General features: G+C 37.3%; 1 protein-coding gene across 1 annotated transcript in view; it reads right to left on the reverse strand.

Moving 5' to 3' along the window:
• The window catches only part of TLK1 (tousled like kinase 1), a 97605-nt gene that overhangs the window by 30764 nt on the left and 47651 nt on the right, over positions 1–19190 (reverse strand). The window contains exons 5-10 of the mRNA XM_063428641.1: positions 13733–13779; positions 13462–13557; positions 12746–12835; positions 8404–8496; positions 2725–2835; positions 599–735 (exon numbers count right to left, since the gene is read on the reverse strand). Coding sequence (XP_063284711.1) covers positions 599–735; positions 2725–2835; positions 8404–8496; positions 12746–12835; positions 13462–13557; positions 13733–13779 — 574 coding nt within the window. The remainder of the gene's footprint in view (positions 1–598; positions 736–2724; positions 2836–8403; positions 8497–12745; positions 12836–13461; positions 13558–13732; positions 13780–19190) is intronic.

Here is a 19190-nt window from a genome sequence, read left to right on the forward strand (position 1 = left end):
TTTTTTTTAATTCTTCCATCAAACACCCGGAACCCAGATCCACAAACACAAGGATCTACTCCTCTTTCTAACCTATGAATTTCTTAATGTGGCGTGTACTCACTGCTTGAGTTCTCTGCGTCTAGTCTAGGGAATTAACTAGTTTTACAGCCCATATCGAAGGGCCTCTATCGGTGCTCCAGGAAGTAAGGAACTAGAAATAGTGTCATGAATCAAACTGTATCTGACTGATGGAATTAAAGCAAACAAAACAAAAAACCTTTGTTATTTTTCCATGTGAAACAAATGCACCCCCCAAGTTCCCAGACGTGCTCCTTTAGATAAATAACTGGTACAGAATTAACGCCCTAATATGAGGAAATATACTTGGGAGGTTCAACTAAGTGCACTTTTTTTCGAGAATTATGGCACTTTCAGACAAAAGGATTTTCAAAAACATTTTATTGCAACATGCCACGTTGATTGTCTGCTGAAAGATCAGGCAAACTTTCCTTAGCAGATATTACTGCCAGTAAAGCACAATGACATCATTTGGCTCCCATTAAAAATACATTCACTTGCAAAAAGAATTTCAGAAATCCCATAACAAAAGACTAACTTGACAAGGTTTTGAAAAGCAAAGCCATCTGTCCACTGTTCAGTAAATGAAGCCCCGTGCCGGACAGTTGTGAAGTGTCCAAGTCGCAATCTGTCCTGCATGCTCTTCTCCCTGCTCGCCAGCTTCTCCTGGGTGCTCTAAATAAGACAAAAGTAAATATGAAGATATGTAGGTTAAAATAGACCTTACACTGGAAAAATAAACAGTTCAACTATTTTAGACTAAACGGCATCAAATTACAATAAAATGGTTTATCAAATAGATACAGTATATATTTAATATTTTATCACTGTTTAGCGAAGAACATGAAACAAAGAATTTGAAAGTATAAAAAGAGTTAATTGATCCCAAATTTTAACACTACTGCCGTCTTTTCAAAGTACAATCCAATGTAAACCAGCAGACGCAATGGATTAGAGGGCGGTGAATTCTGCCAAACTATGATAAATATCTTTTTTTTTTTTTTTTTATATTCCATTAAACTACTTCTATTTTGAATAATATTATATGTAAAACTGAAAAATATGTTTGCAGCCACTGAAATATGTAGGAGAAGGCTCTTATTATTATTTAACTCCAGACATTTATTAAGTATGGGTCAGGGGTTTGAGATATCGGACAGGTGATCTATAAATATAAGTATTACTCAATAGATAACAATGCTGAAAAAAATGCAATAAAATGCTACTCAGATAATATTACATTCTGGTAATTAGCCATGTTCCATACAGTCAAATGTCTGATGAAAGAGCTTTCTTATTGCAAAAGTTAAATCAATGATCTATAATTGCAGAAACTTCAACAAATATCCGTTTCACGACAGTCAACTTTTGCACAAATATTTTCGCTCTTGTGCTTGGACGGGTTACTTTTTTTTGTAATGTTCCTCTGACATGCTTATAACACATTGTTAGACAAATAATTCGTTTTAGAATAGCAGTATAAATCAAGCAACTGTTTCTTAATGTAAAAATATCATGCAATTGTTGCATTGGGATTCCCATCCACCACAATTCTAGTCAGGACAGAGAAGACGCAATAGGTTTTTAAATTTATATCATGTGTTTTGTTTTTGTTTTTTTAAACCTATCTGGTCCCACCAACTTCAACTATAAGCCCTAATTTTTACATTTGACATTGGTTTAAAAAAACAAAACAAAAAAAACAAAAAGAACCCCCATAATTAGTTTTATTTCTAAATATTAGGCGCACTTGGCAAAAATGAAATAATGGCAAACCATTATGAATATGAAACCTGCCCTTAAGAAAATACAAATATAATATAAGAATTATTTTCACTTTAATTTAGATGTTGGTGCAACATAAAAGGAGATTGCGTAGAGATTGAACTTTGCCAATTGATAATGATATTTTCACTTTAAAAACTGATGAACTTAGCACAACATAGAGAAAAATGCTTAATGATCAATCGCTTCCATTATTCAGTAGATGCCAATCCAATAACACATTTTAAAACAGTGTGCTAACAGGATCAAATTAACTAAGTAGTCTAAATCAACAACTGTTTAGACATCAGCTGTATACGCACAAGGGTTAAAGGGATCCTATAGTGCCAGGAAAACAAAGCCGTTTTCATGGCAATATTGGGTTGTTAGGTCCCCCCCATCCCTCGGGACCCCCTCCTCCCGTTAAATCCCCTTCAGCCACTTACCTGAATCCAGCGCAGATGTCACTTGGCACTGGGTCAGGCTCCGCCCACGCTCCTCCCCTGCCGACATCAGCCGGCGGGGGATATCTAATGCGCATGCGCGGCAATGGCTGTGCACGCATTAGGCCTCCCCATAGGAAAGCATTATTATTCAATGCTTTCATATGGGGAAAATCTGACACTGGAGATCCGTGAGGACGTCCAGCGTCAGATAACGGACCAAAATACCGTTTGGATTCCGGAAGCGCCCCCAGTGGTTGTCTGTTAGAAAGTCACAGAGGGCAGACTTAGAGCTGCAATGTAAACATTGCAGCACTAAGTGCAAAAGGGACACAGCACCCAGACTACTTCAATTAGATGAAGTGGTCTGGGTGCCTAGTGTCCCTTTAAACAGTGTAACCACAAATATGAATGCTTCAATCTTTAAACTTCTGGATTTTGCAGCCAACATACTCACCTTTTCAATAAGAAGTTTCTTACTCATCGAGATGCATTTATTTAATCTCTCTTTATATTTTTCCAGAACTTTTTGCTGCTCATCTATCTGCCGTCTAAGATCACAATTTGTCTGAAATTATGAAAAAACAAAATAAATCAATATGGAGGCCAACACAACGCACTATGTTTTGTTTTCCTCCATGCACAGAATTCATGACAAGCAGGCTGGCAGTTACTATTTAATAAAATAGAAATGTTCATAAGTCTCATGCATGTTTATTGTTAGAATTTGCCTTGTTATTGCATTATTACTGTAATGTTTAATCGTCATACTTTGTTAAAAGTAAAACTTTAAAATAAAAGGATTTGAAAAGACATTAGCAACATAACACAATCTTCACAGCCCATAGTGATGCGACAAAAAAAAATGCATTAATTAAAAAAATTTTTTTTAACTTTCACAGTGACTATTAAAATGGCAATTTTCTATTCCAGAAACCAGTCAGATTCAATATTTTGAAACTGGGGGGGGGGGGGGGGGGGGGAAGTGATTGTTTTATAACTTCTAATAATATATTACATTGTGTATATTTGATTGTTAATGTTAATTTATATGTATTGATTGCAAAATACTACACAAATAACAAAAACAAGTATATTGCATATAATTATTTGTTGCAAAACTATAAAATAAAGACAGCTTTCCTTTAATAGAAGCAAAATTTGATTTGTATGGGGAGTAAAAATATCAAATAAGCAAAACCCATCTCTTTAAACAAACACTCCAGCATTATAAATATATTTATGTAGCACAGGAGTGTTCTATTATTTAGATATCTGACCCACTTGTTTCCTTAAAAAAAGCACCACCACAGCAAGAGGGTGTGCAACTCTGAGGAGGAGAAGTACTGGGTGCTGCCGTGCGGCAACAATAAGTCTAATGCTTCTCTGCAAGTGTTCAATGCAAAAAAGAAAGTACATCCTTGCAGGTGTCTGACATTTAAGAAAAATTATATTTTATATTTTTATAAAAATTTATATTTCTCTTACAATTGACACTTATGAAATAAGAGGAACTTTTTCCAAAGCCCTTAAGTACTTCAGCATGTTTAAGTGTTTTGGAATGTTACGTTATAGATACAATTAGAATTTAAAAAAAAGTTACAGGATTGTAACAGAAGATATGGAACACAAGTCCTTTCTAGAGAGGCCGCGACCTGCCCGCCGAACTGTCCACCGGCGAACAATAGCGTGTTCGCGTTGGGCGAACATATGCGATTTCCGGTCCGCCCCCTATACGCCAATCAGCAGCAGACCCTCCCTCCCAGGAAGTGTCTGCTGACTGTGAGGTTCCGGGTCAAAGTTTACTCAATAATGACGTATAAGGGGCGGACCGGAAATCGCATATGTTCGCCCAACGCGAACACGCTATTGCTCGCCGGCGGACAGTTCGCAAACAGTTCGGCGGGCAGTTCGTGACATCTCTAGTCCTTTCTATGTATCGTGCTGTGAATACAATTCAACTGTTTAAACTAATTGTCATCAGCTCTCTTTAAACGCAGATTGTTAACATTTACTGTCAATTGTCTTCCTGTTTATCTATGCCCTGGCTATTTATAGAAGATGTAGAGAGAGTATTTATAGATTGGCCAATTCATAAAATGTATTGAAGTTTAGGATTGGCTTTGCAGAGTGCTACAAAGCAGCAGAATTGTAGCAAGCCTCTGACAGTATGTGCTTGAAACAGTCAAGGACATTTCCCAGAGCTACGCTGAAAACAATTTGAAAATAATGGCATGTTCAGATGGGAATTAATTTATTTTTTTTAAATCCACATTGGCAGGGAGTTGCTGTTAAAAGACTGAATTTCTTGTATTACATACTTTTTGGCGCTACACACTGTGATAGTCAAAATGCAAGCAAGAATCTAAAAAAATATTGTTTGTAAGCTTTCAGTTGCTAATGCAGTAGATCTTCCACGCGGCAAAAATATATTGAATGTGATATATGTGACATATATACTTACATGGTTACATGTGGTTAGCACAAAGCAGAGTTTACTAAAGTACCGATTAACAAGAGTAATATTTCAGCAAACTGAAACTGCAAAATTACAAAATTGCAGGTACAAACCATGTCTCATTTCTTCTGCAATTTAAATAACACAAGAAAACTACATATGTTTCTGAATGCACCAAACACAAACAAAAATGTATCCTATGTCACAAATAAAAAAAAACATTTAAAAAAGAGAGAGAGCAAGAAATAAAAAGGTGCACCTTTAGGAACACAAATGTACAGTAAAAAAAAAAAAAAAAAAAAAAATGAATAAAAGAATTCCCAAAATTTGGAAGAAAATATTCAGAAAATGAAGCTACGTCAGGATCAAGGATGGGCCCACATGTCAGTTTTCCAGCAGAAAATAAATAAATAAAATCCAACATTTTATTCTGTTACTTTTATTTTCTTTTTTAGACACATTTTCCAACAATAAGTAGGGAGGTAGAGTGTGGTTTTGGTAACACAGGTTTCTCCAAGAACACATGTTCTTGAATGGAGAAAATTAGAAGCATGGCTTTGATTTAATATGTTTGGATAAAAAATTTTAAATTATATTTTTTGATAAACTTGTACATTTTTGAAAACTGATTTTTTTAAATAAATAGATTTTTTTTTTCAAATTTTGAACTTAATAAATAAAAAAAATTGAAGGCTTATCTAGAAATATTAAGTGGAGGTCCTATTTTAGATAGAAAGCTGTAAATGTGCAGCACATGAAACACATTTATTCCATATTGTAATGAATGGAAGACTAGACTGCAAAATGTGGGCTAAAATTGGTAATGTGGGACTATGGCAGAGTTAAAAGATTATTCCAGATCAGCACTTCTTGCCTAAATGTTCTAATTCCGTTTTTAACTAAATACAATTCAGTGTTTACCTAGAACTCTGTTTAACCCCTTAAGACCGCAGCCAAATGTACAAGTTGTGATCCAAAAAAACGTAAACAAAACCTGGCATTTGCGCTATATGTCTCTCCAACCATAATTCACCTCTTTCATATTAAATGCACCCCCCATTATTATATATCATTTTATTCAGGGGAAACGGGGCTTTCGTTTAACATCAAATATTTAGGTATGGAACATAATTTAATATGAAAAAAATATTTAAAAAATGGGAGAAAATAAGAATTTTTTAAATTTTTTTAGTTCTACGTGACATTCTAACTGTGAATGTCATAATACTGTTTGCTTTTACTGCAATGCAATACAATACACATATTTGTATTCAGCGATGTCTCGCGTGTAAAACAGTACCCCCTATGTACAGGTTTTATGGTGTTTTGGGAAGTTACAGGGTCAAATATAGCGTGTTACATATTTCAGTTTTTTTACATTGAAATTCGCCAGATTGGTTACGTTGCCTTTGAGACCATATGGTAGCCCAGAAATAAGAATTACCCCCATGATGGCATACCATTTGCAAAAGTAGACAACCTAAGGTATTGCAAATTGAGTATGTCCAGTCTTTTTTAGTAGCCACTTGGTCACAAACACTGGCCAAAGTTAGTGTTAATATTTGAAAATGCAAAAAACTAATTTGAACGCAAATTTTGGCCAGTGTTTGTGACTAAGTGGCTACTAAAAAAACTGAACATACCCTATTTGCAATACCCTGGGTTGTCTACTATTGCAAATGGTATGCCATCATGGGGATAATTTTCATTCCTGGGCTACCATACGGTCTCAAAGGCAACCTGGCGAATTTTAATGTGAAAAAACTGAAACGCAAACCTTATATTTGACTCTGTAACTTTTGAAAACACCATAAAACCTGTACATGAGGGGTACTGTTGTACTCGGGAGACTTCGCTGAACACAAATATTAGTGTTTCAAAACAGTAAAACGTATCACAACAATTATATCGTCAGTGTAAGTGCCATTTGTGTGTGAAAAATGCAAAAAATTTCACTGTCACTGACGATATCGTCGTTGTAATATATTTTACTGTTTTGAAACACTAATATTTGTGTTCAGCGAAGTCTTCCGAGTAAAACAGTACCCCCCCATGTACAGGTTTCATGGTGTCTTGGAAAGTTACAGAGTTAAATATAGTGCTAGACAATGTAATTCCCTGAACTTTTGGCCTGGGTTGGCAGGCAGGTCCTGCAAATTGTAATTAATAAAATGACCTAATTATGTAAAATTATTACATAAATATATGCGTAGAATTATTATATATATATATGTGTGTGTATATATATATGTGTGTATATATATATGTATATAATTTTTTTTAATTATTTTTATTTATATATAGGTATATACATAGTGATATATACGTATATACTTATGTATATAGATATATATATTATTTCGTTCTACATGTATTTTGATATCAATATATATTAATTTTAAAATACAGTTAGAACGAAATTACGCATGTTTATATATTTTTTATCTATTTTTTTTTTTATTATTTTTTTTAACGTATTTATATATTTATTTTTTATTATATATAAATATATATATAATGAAAATTATATATATATTTAATCAATATCATTGTACGTGTATTTTGATATTAATATATATAATTATGTATATATTAATATTAAAATACACGTAGACAGTGTATGCATATTTATGTGTATGTGTGTATATGTGTATATATATAATAAATATATATATGATCCAAGTATATATAATCTTATTTTTACACTGTTTTAACTGATTTTATTTGAATTTCAGACAGCAGGGGGAGTACCTGTCATTACAGGCACTCCCCCTGCTGGCAATGCCTTGGACGGCTATGCCGTCCATGTGATCGCGGGGTCCTCGCAAGGACCTCGCGATCACATGGCCCTGGGCGGCTGAAGAGGACGCAGGGGGACTCCCTGGGCTCCCAGGTAAGTCCCCCATACCGCGATCGCCGGCGTGGGATCGCCGGCGACCGGGTAAGTACATAAGATCGCAGGACGTACTATGCCGCCCTGCGGATTTTAGAGCCACCAAAATAAGGACGGCATAGTACGTCCTGCGGTCTTAAGGGGTTAACCATAAGTATTCTGCCAGAGTTGGGATGTCAAAGCTCAATCCATTAGAGTGTAGAGTAAATTGGCCTCAAACAAAATAGAGTGACCTCAATTTATTTCTCATACAATCATCGATTGGTTTTGTATTTTTCTGGCTTTAAAACAAAAAAGGACTGATCTCAAGTCACTTCCTAGTTCACTGTTAGATTGAATTTAAATAAACACATTTGTCTGAGAGTTGTATTTTTTACACCTTCCCTATGGATACACAGGTGTGCATCTCTAACACTTCATGGCTTATGAACCAGTAGCACTTGATATCTACAAGGACAGAGACACCATATTACTAACATGTAAAAAGGGAAATGGTAATGGAGCTAGCTAGCTAAGGTAAATCATGTAAAATCACTGTAGATTCCAAAAAGGTGCTTTTAACCCCTTAAGGACACATGACATGTGTGACATGTCATGATTCCCTTTTATTCCAGAAGTTTGGTCCTTAAGGGGTTAAATAAGCATACATATACCACTTACTTCTAGAAATAGCATCTGTGTTTGACAAAAATATTTGTATTAAAAAAAAAAAAAGAAAAAACAATTTTCATTATTGCTGTATGAGTTTCCCAGTTAATGATTTTCAGAGAGACAGTCATACGTACCCTGAGCAAGTCATCTATTCTGCCTTCTTTTTTTTCCAAGTCTTGGTTTTTATTACTTTCAAGGGCAGCTAGTTTCAGCATTGTGAGATCCGTCTGAAAGGAAGACATTTTTATTTCACACAGACTATAACTTTATTTGCTGGGCTGTTAGCGCCCGAAGGGAGTTTCATTGATTGGTTTCTATTGTCAGACACGTGGGCATATCCCTCACTACATGGTTACAGAGCTAGCTGCAAAGCCCTGTTTTTGAAATCATGATTCATAAAACGGTATAACAAATACAATGTATAACCTTTATCTTCAAATAAAATGTAAATCTAAGAGGATATATTTAATGATAATGTCCTATACAAACTGTCTGGTGGAAAAAAAATGTTCTCTGATGATATATCTGTACTTGACTTCTGTCTAAATATATTTTTCAAATTCCCTAAAAAAAATATATATATATATATATATATATATATATATATATATATATATATATATATATATATATATCTCAAAGTACCAAAAATTTAATTAAGCTGTACTTTTCTAGCAGGCCGAAAAAAAGAAAAGAAAAAAAAAAACACAGGTCACAGGTGAAGTTCTTTAGTAAAAGCAGAAATAAAGTATAATATGTACAGGATCGTTCTATATTATACAAGAATATATAACAGGCCAGTTTATATTACGCAATACTAAACAACATTTAAATGCACAACCACTGTATTTCAGTGCTTTGACATAACTTTGGCTGCCACAATAAACATCATTTTATCATCGTGTTCAATAAAGTAGGCATATAATAATATGCCACACATCCCTCCTTTTGCAGTGTACTAATAAGAATGAGGATAACACTCACTAAACCTACATAGAGAGGATAGTTTTACTTAGTTTTATTTAAGTTTATGCAGCATCATCAACAGGCACATTCACTTGTTCAACACATAAAAGAATAGTTTAATCTCGCCTAAAAACGCAATTCATAAACCTAAACAGAAATCCATCAAGCATCGTTGCTACATTAAACAAGGAGACATGATGGCTTCATAAAAGTACTCCAAGTATTAAACAAAATTAAATGTAGAAATTTGCCTAAATTGACATTTTAATAATTTAGGAGGGGGATTGTTTTTCCTGAATAAACTGGCACTAACCAAATACAGGGAGTGCAGAATTATTAGGCAAGTTGTATTTTTGAGGATTAATTTTATTATTGAACAACAACCATGTTCTCAATGAACCCAAAAAACTCAATATCAAAGCTGAATATTTTTGGAAGTAGTTTTTAGTTCTAGCTATTTTAGGGGGATATCTGTGTGTGCAGGTGACTATTACTGTGCATAATTATTAGGCAACTTAACAAAAAACAAATATATACCCATTTCAATTATTTATTTTTACCAGTGAAACCAATATAACATCTCAACATTCACAAATATACATTTCTGACATTCAAAAACATAACAAAAACAAATCAGTGACCAATATAGCCACCCTGCTTTGCAAGGACACTCAAAAGCCTGCCATCCATGGATTCTGTCAGTGTTTTGATCTGTTCACCATCAACATTGCGTGCAGCAGCAACCACAGCCTCCCAGACACTGTTCAGAGAAGTGTACTGTTTTCCCTCCTTGTAAATCTCACATTCGATGATGACCCACAGGTTCTCAATGGGGTTCAGATCAGGTGAACAAGGAGGCCATGTCATTAGATTTTCTTCTTTTATACCCTTTCTTGCCAGCCACGCTGTGGAGTACTTGGACGCGTGTGATGGAGCATTGTCCTGCATGAAAATCATGTTTTTCTTGAAGGATGCAGACTTCTTCCTGTACCACTGCTTGAAGAAGGTGTCTTCCAGAAACTGGCAGTAGGACTGGGAGTTGAGCTTGACTCCATCCTCAACCCGAAAAGGCCCCACAAGCTCATCTTTGATGATACCCGCCCAAACCAGTACTCCACCTCCACCTTGCTGGCGTCTGAGTCGGACTGGAGCTCTCTGCCCTTTACCAATCCAGCCACGGGCCCATCAAGACTCACTCTCATTTCATCAGTCCATAAAACCTTAGAAAAATCAGTCTTGAGATATTTCTTGGCCCAGTCTTGACGTTTCAGCTTGTGTGTCTTGTTCAGTGGTGGTCGTCTTTCCGCCTTTCTTACCTTGGCCATGTCTCTGAGTATTGCACACCTTGTGCTTTTGGGCACTCCAGTGATGTTGCAGCTCTGAAATATGGCCAAACTGGTGGCAAGTGGCATCTTGGCAGCTGCACGCTTGACTTTTCTCAGTTCATGGGCAGTTATTTTGCGCCTTGGTTTCTCCACACGCTTCTTGCGACCCTGTTGACTATTTTGAATGAAACGCTTGATTGTTCGATGATCACGCTTCAGAAGCTTTGCAATTTTAAGAGTGCTGCATCCCTCTGCAAGATATCTCACTATTTTTTTACTTTTCTGAGCCTGTCAAGTCCTTCTTTTGACCCATTTTGCCAAAGGAAAGGAAGTTGCCTAATAATTATGCACACCTGATATAGGGTGTTGATGTCATTAGACCACACCCCTTCTCATTACAGAGATGCACATCACCTAATATGCTTAATTGGTAGTAGGCTTTCAAGCCTATACAGCTTGGAGTAAGACAACATGCATAAAGAGGATGATGTGGTCAAAATACTCATTTGCCTAATAATTCTGCACTCCCTGTATTTAGGTAGGAAAATAAAGACTTTCATTTTTACATCTATAGTTTTACTTCTAAGCAAATACACCACTCTTACATACTGGCTCTAGCATCCTTGGGGTCGAAAGATCAAATAAATCTTATCACTTTACCATGGTGTAGAATGAAAGTTCTTGAATGTAAGAAACATTAAAGGGACACTATAGTCACCTGAATAACTTTAGCTTAATGAAGCAGTTTTGGTGTATAGAACATGCCCCTGCAGCCTCACTGCTCAATCCTCTGCCATTTAGGAGTTAAATCCCTTTGTTTATGAACCCTAGTCACACCTCCCTGCATGTGACTTGCACAGCCTTCCATAAACATTTCCTGTAAAGAGAGCCCTATTTAGGCTTTCTTTATTGCAAGTTCTGTTTAATTAAGATTTTCTCATCCCCTGCTATGTTAATAGCTTGCTAGACCCTGCAAGAGCCTCCTGTATGTGATTAAAGTTCAATTTAGAGATTGAGATACAATTATTTAAGGTAAATTACATCTGTTTGAAAGTGAAACCAGTTTTTTTTTCATGCAGGCTCTGTCAATCATAGCCAGGGGAGGTGTGGCTAGGGCTGCATAAACAGAAACAAAGTGATTTCACTCCTAAATGACAGTGAATTGAGCAGTGAAATTGCAGGGGAATGATCTATACACTAAAACTGCTTTATTTAGCTAAAGTAATTTAGGTGACTATAGTGTTCCTTTAAATAAACACTGGGTCCTTCTTAGCTACTGGTGATGTGGTAGCAGAGAAGGGTTTTCCCTATCTCTGTGAACTCTAGCATTTAGGTAATGCATGCACTTTCACGGTCACCATGGACAGATTTCTCATCTCCTCATTTTCTAATGCCAACAGTGGTGAGATAAGGGGGGTGAGATAGAGAAATAAAAGTATGAATGTCAGAGGAATTAATTGGGGAAGAACGTTTGAGCTTTCCTGACCAACAAAAAGAAATAGTGTGTGCCAGGTCCCATTTTTGTGTCACCATAGTAACGTATTTGTCAAGCCCTGCCTTAAAGAACACAAATGAAGCCACAAAAGTGTAAGAGCCTATGCTTTAAATAATGTTTAAAATTAAAAAAGGGGGGTGAGAGTGGGTGGGTCAAGGTAAGTTAATGAATACAATTTTAGGTTTAATTGCCTTAAAATCTGCCTGGATACAGGGCTAATTGATATTCACACACTATTAATTTGCAGTAAATATATCCCAGTTATAAGATTATTTGCTAGCAATGGGGAAGGGAAAACAATGCCACCATTTCAGCGGAGAGTAAGGCTTTTACTTGGAAAGTAGATCTCAGTATTCATCTTTTAAGAAGTAGACACAACATAGAATGTTGTGTCTGCTTTGTTATGAGCAACTGTATTAATCACCGTCCAACAGTTAGCCTGGAATATTAAAGTCTTGTAAGCAACCCCCTTCCTTATGTCCCAACAGAACTGTATTCCTTTCCAATACTTTTTACACTCATCTCTATGTTTGTATGTGTATGGCAGTATGTTATTATTATTATTCCTCTCTGTTGTTTCAATTAGATGTATTTTAAATTAAAAAAAATAAAATAAACCTTAAAATATAAGATACCTTAAAAAAAATAAAGATATATTTGTCAAACACTGCTGAAAATGTCTAAAAGTACCTGTATTAATTTATACGATAACTGCTTTGTTGGCGTTAGAAGATGGTCCGCAAAAGCCAGTGCAGTCGGGGAAGGGCTATTTTGTCGTACCTAAAACACAAAGAAACTGACTGTTACAGGAATTGGGGTAAAGGGTAAATAAATGCCTAAGTGAACAAAACACAAAAACCCATAATTACCCTATGGTATCTTCTTTACATATAAAAACGTGTGAAATATAGATAAACCATGTAATTATTCAAACTGGATTTGCATATTATTCCAAGGTTACTTTGTATGTTTTTATATAAAGGACTTATTTGCATGCCGTATGTATTAAAACATAGCTTTTGTTTTCTTATAAAAGCTTTAATGAGGATGCAGTGATATACTCACTACAGTATATGTGGAACAGTACACCTCTCCGAATTTAATAGGCATGCTTCCAGCCAATACTGCTTTAAAATCAGTGTTGCTCCATGCGCGCACACATTCAATTCAAGGGGAGCTGCATGCACACACTTGTGTGACGAGCCAAATATAGGTGGAGGAACTTAAAAATGATATTTGTATTCATTCAAACATCACAAAACTGCACAAGTTAATCATAATTTCACAAATTAAGGAACATTTTGGAGAGAAGTGAAGAGGATTTCTTGAATAATAGCTGCACCCAGAGAAGTCCATAACTGTACCTATTGTAATGCAAAAATCAGATGGTAGTTCTGGAAACTTACAGAAGAGGAAGGAGTGGAATGTGAATGCGAGTTCTGAGGAGACCGTATCGAAGGCGGTAAGCCTCTTACAGGACTGGAGCCATTCCCAGCTTGGTACTACGGATACAATTCAGACACACAGTTAGGATTTGTACAGTGGTGGCAAAATTATAATGTAAGTTTCAAAATGTACAATGCTGTGATTGAGCAATAACAATCATAACATATTTATTGATATGACTATAAGCATTCTATGACACCTTTAAATCAGAATGACAAAAAAGAAACTTACCTCAAAATAGTCGCTAATCTTGTGGCCACGTCCCCCATTATTTTTGCCTACAGAGAAAATATTTGTAATTAATAACTATATTCCACCTGGCAAGTCATAAATAAAAAGAGTAATGCAAAAATATAAATATCTAACATATACAATAACTTTCCTAATTAGGTATACAGGAAGAAGGTGCAACGACAGTATGGCCACGTGCAACTGATTGTAGAATGGTTATTGAGGGATATTTTAACATAAATAAGATGAAAATCCTGTGAGAGAACTAGTATGTAAAACCATTATAGGAGGTGTAATACAATGCCTTTCATGCTAGGTGTAAAAATGGTGATCTAAAGAACTGATTAGAGAACCTTTTGGGAACACCAGGCATTACCTATAGCCAAATATAGAGTAGTGGGGAGAGAAAAAAAGAAACATAACACGTTTCTGGTGGAAAAAAGGTGAAAGAAAGATTGATAAATCAGTTTCAATACTCAAAAAATTAGGTACATTGAAAAATGACAGCTAGGGCACAAATGGATCAACTTAAGGTGTAAAACTGTTTCAGACACTTTGTCAAAGCTTCATCCAAAGGGTTCCAGTCCACATGGAGTTGGTGTTAGGTTTTCTCTGTGTTAGGTTTTCCATGTGTGAAAGCTTCAATCAGAGGGTATTTTACCAGGATTCCGTGATTTAAGAGCGTCACAATAGCTCTACATTTAGAGTTCTAAAACTGCAGCTATCTTAAAAAGGCTCATTCGAGAGCACAACTATAAGGAAATTCGGCCACTAGTAATCAAGATCTTATCCTGCTTCTTCCTAGTTTAGTTTGCCTATAACGTTATTCTTTCCAATGTTAAAACGCTCGACTCCATCTTAGACACATTCTTCACAACTTTTGGCTGCAGTTTCTGCAAGCTGGCATTAAGCCCAGAAGGAAACAGTAATTAGTAGGAGTTACTTGTATCCTGTCCTTCTGTCAGCAAGATATGGAGATGTATGGTGTTGGCTAGTATTCAGCCAAGCATTGTCCAACCTACACGGCACAGCACTCTGTTGCTAAAATGCCCAATACTGCCATAAAGTGCATTTGCAAGAAAATGTGTAGATTAAATGTTCTGAACATATTCTCCTCCTCTGGCAACAGGTATGTATTTATATGTGTGAGTTCCAACCACCTACACATACACCTTATGTTTTACTAGAATACCAGAGAAGAATAAGCAATGTGCTGTGGATTCCCTGGCTACCCACTCATTTCTATAGTTCTAGCTTACACATGTATCCCAAAAGCATCCAGATACACACTGCATTGATTTCACAATATTTCCTCTACAAAAATGCAAACAATCTAGTGGATACAAGCTACTGCTTTCAAACAGCACTGCGGATCCCCATGGGTAGTGGGGGCCAGTAGCACTCTTGTCAGGGCTGAATTTCCACTTGTCAATGGCTAGCGGGCAAGTAAAAAAAAAAGAAAAAAAGGTTTTTATTTAAGCAAGGTTTGTGACGAGACCAATCTCGCCACATTGCATTGGAGAAGCCTGGTTGCCCGCCTGTTGCCTCTGGACTATGGCCCCATGTTAAAAAGCCTTCTTTTCCCCTGCAGAAAAGGCTTGTTCGTGCCTTTCAGCCCGGCGTTTGGTAGATTCAATCTACCGAACAAACAACCGATTGACTGGACCACCTGTATTGGGAGTGTGTCGGCAATTTACCTCCCAGAAACTGCGGTTAACCGCAGCTTAATTGACAAATGCTGGGTGACGAACATGTGGCGGTGGCCTTTTTAAAGTCCCGAACGGCCAGCGGTGTTCAGCGCCCAAACTATGGAACTGGAAACGGACACTTATTTGCGCGAACACCGCTGAGCCGTCAGCCTCCTTGCTTCTATTCATGGCGGTCTAGCTGAGCGCTGGATTGATCGGGACTTTTTCTATGTGACTGTTTTAACCCAGATAGCTATGGCTCCATGGCAATTGAACTGTGTGTGTAGGATCTGAGCGCTATTCGGTAGTTAAGTGCGCTCAGATGCCAGCTATCTGGGGATATGTGACATGTCTGTATTTTATGTATAAAATTTAACTTTGCACATTTTAAAGTATTTTGCTGTCTTTGTGTCCCCCTGTGTATAATGGAGTTTTGCCTCTGTCCTGGGAGATAATTGGATTACTTCCCAATTATATCCAGGATAGAGGGAGGGAAATTAGGATGCATTGTGGGGATGTTTTACTTCTGTGTGTCTGAATGGGATACATGTCTGTCTGTGTTACAATCTTCCATCTGGTCCCCTAGGGGAGTGTCCACCAGGTGGGAGACCTGCATAAATACTGGGCAGGTACCCCTGAATAAACCAGACCACTGCTTGACCCTCAACACGGAGCTCTGTCTCGTCTTTGGGGGGATTTACTGTATGTTGAGACTGATTGCCAGGAGTGTAAGCCGCTTGGGTGCTTTTCCTGTTCGTCTGCTAGCAGCTATTCGGGAGGTTCCAGTTCGGGAGTTTGGAGTGCTACTTTGTATGCAGTTCGGGAGTTTGGAGCATTTCCTTGTATTCAGTTCAGGAGTTTGGTGTTCTGCAGTAGCTGTGCCTGTATCTCTGGTAGGGGAAGATCTTCTAAACGGCGGTTTAACCCTTTTATGCCGGGGTGCCGTTACAAGGTTAAAATAAATTAATTTCAGTCTGCATAAAAGTTACAGCTCTCCGGACTCAAAAAGAAGAGCTTAGTTGCTCAGAGTTGTGATCATCGATTTCAAGACTTAGAGCTTCTTTGGATTAATCAACTTTGGAAAAACATTTCCAATGCAATCTGCAATAAACACGCACGATAGGCCCTTACAGACTGGTTAAGTGAAGGTAGATGCTTTATAGAGGAGAAGATGCTTTAAACATTCTTCATAAATAATGCTGCAATAGGTTCTACCAGTGTAAACAAACCAAGTTCTTAGATGTGCTAAAACCAATCGCACTCAAGCACTGCCTATCCAAGAGCTGAGCATGACTAAAAAGATTCCAGTTAGCAATGTCATAGTAGAATAGGCTGACAACAAAGTGCATGTGGCACAATGCAAACAAAAAAAAAAAGAAGAAGATATCCTTCATTATGCTCTATTAAACTTATTCTTGCACTGTAAGTCTTAAGAATCCTATTAAATGACCACTATAGTGCCAGGAAAACATACTCGTTTTCCTAGTGCTATAGGGTCCTTGGGTCCCCCTCCCGCCGGGCTCTGGGGAAGGAAGGGGTTAATCCCCTACCTTTTTCCCAGCGCCAGGCTCCCTCTGCGCTAGGGACTCTCCTCCTCCTTTCCCGTCATCGGCTGAATGCGCATGCGCGGCATGAGCCGCACACGCAGCCAGCCAGTCTCATAGGAAAGCATTCTCAATGCTTTCCTATGGACGCTGGCGTCTTCTCACTGTGCAAATCACAGTGAGAAGCGCGGAAGTGCCTCTAGCTGCTGTCAATGAGACAGCCACTAGAGGCTGGATTAACCCATTTGTAAACATATGTTTACAGCAGGCAGGGTTAATCCTAGATGGACCTGGCACCCAGACCACTTCATTGAGCTGAAGTGGTCTGGGTGCCTATAGTGGTCCTTTAAGGGAGGACTAGCAAAATCAGTATAGAAACATAGAATGTGACGGCAGATAAGACCCATTCGGCCCATCTAGTCTGCCCAGTTTTCTAAATACTTTCATTAGTCCCTGGCCTTATCTTATAGTTAGGATAGCCTTATGCCTATTCCACGCATGCTTAAACTCCTTTACTGTGTTAACCTCTACCACTTCAGCTGGAAGGCTATTCCATGCATCCACTACCCTCTCAGTAAAGTAATACTTCCTGATATTATTTTTAAACCTTTGTCCCTCTAATTTAAGACTATGTCCTCTTGTTGTGGTAGTTTTTCTTCTTTTAAATATAGTCTCCTCCTTTACTGTGTTGATTCCCTTTATGTATTTAAATGTTTCTATCATATCCCCCCTGTCTCGTCTTTCCTCCAAGCTATACATGTTAAGATCCTTTAACCTTTCCTGGTAAGTTTTATCCTGCAATCCATGAACCAGTTTAGTAGCCCTTCTTTGAACTCTCTCTAAGGTATCAATATCCTTCTGAAGATAGGGTCTCCAGTACTGTGTACAGTACTCCAAGTGAGGTCTCACCAGTGTTCTGTACAATGGCATGAGCACTTCCCTCTTTCTACTGCTAATACCTCTCCCTATACAACCAAGCATTCTGCTAGCATTTCCTGCTGCTCTATTACATTGTCTGCCTACCTTTAAGTCATCAGAAATAATCACCCCTAAATCCCTTTCCTCAGATGTTGAGGTTAGGACTCTATCAAATATTTTGTACTCTACCCTTGGGTTTTTACGTCCAAGATGCATTATCTTGCACTTATCCACATTAAATGTCAGTTGCCACAACTCTGACCATTTTTCTAGTTTACCTAAATCATTTTCCATTTGGCTTATCCCTCCTGGAACATCAACCCTGTTACATATCTTAGTATCATCCGCAAAAAGACACACCTTACCATCAAGACCTTCTGCAATATCACTAATAAAAATATTAAAGAGAATGGGTCCAAGTACAGATCCCTGAGGTACCCCACTGGTGACAAGCCCAAGCTTCGAATATACTCCATTGACTACAACCCTCTGTTGCCTGTCACTCAGCCACTGCCTTACCCATTCAACAATATTCGAATCCAAACTCAAAGATTGTAGTTTATTGATAAGCCTTCTATGTGCAACAGTGTCAAAAGCCTTACTGAAATCTAGGTAAGCAATGTCTACTGCACCACCCTGATCTATAATTTTAGTTACCCAATCAAAAAAAATCAATAAGATTAGTTTGGCATGATCTCCCTGAAGTAAACCCATGTTGTCTCTGGTCTTGAAATCCATGTGTTTTTAGATGTTCAACAATCCTATCCTTTAACATGGTTTCCATCACTTTCCCCACTACTGAAGTAAGGCTTACTGGCCTATAGTTGCCCGACTCCTCCCTATTACCTTTCTTGTGAATGGGCACAACATTCGCTAACTTCCAATCTTCTGGGACTACTCCTGTTATCAATGATTAGTTAAATAAATCTGTTAATGGTTTTGCTAGTGCACCACTAAGCTCTTTTAATAGCTTTGGGTGTATTCCATCAGGTCCCATTGACTTATTTGTCTTTACTTTTGACAGTTGAAATAGAACCTCTTCCTCTGTAAACTCACGTGTAATAAATGACTCATTTATCCTTTTTCTTAACTGAGGTCCCTTTCCTTCATTTTCATCTGTAAATACCGAACAAAAATATTCATTGAGGCAGTCAGCTAGACCTTTATCCTCATCTACATACCTTCCTTCTTTTGTTTTTAATCTAACTAATCCTTGTTTTACTTTTCTTTTCTCATTTATGTATCTAAAAAAAGTTTTGTCCCCCTTTTTTACTGACTGTGCTATTTTCTCTTCTGTGTGGGATTTGG

Source organism: Pelobates fuscus, chromosome 8 (assembly GCF_036172605.1).
Source record: "Pelobates fuscus isolate aPelFus1 chromosome 8, aPelFus1.pri, whole genome shotgun sequence".
Classification (NCBI taxonomy): Eukaryota; Metazoa; Chordata; class Amphibia; order Anura; family Pelobatidae; genus Pelobates; species Pelobates fuscus.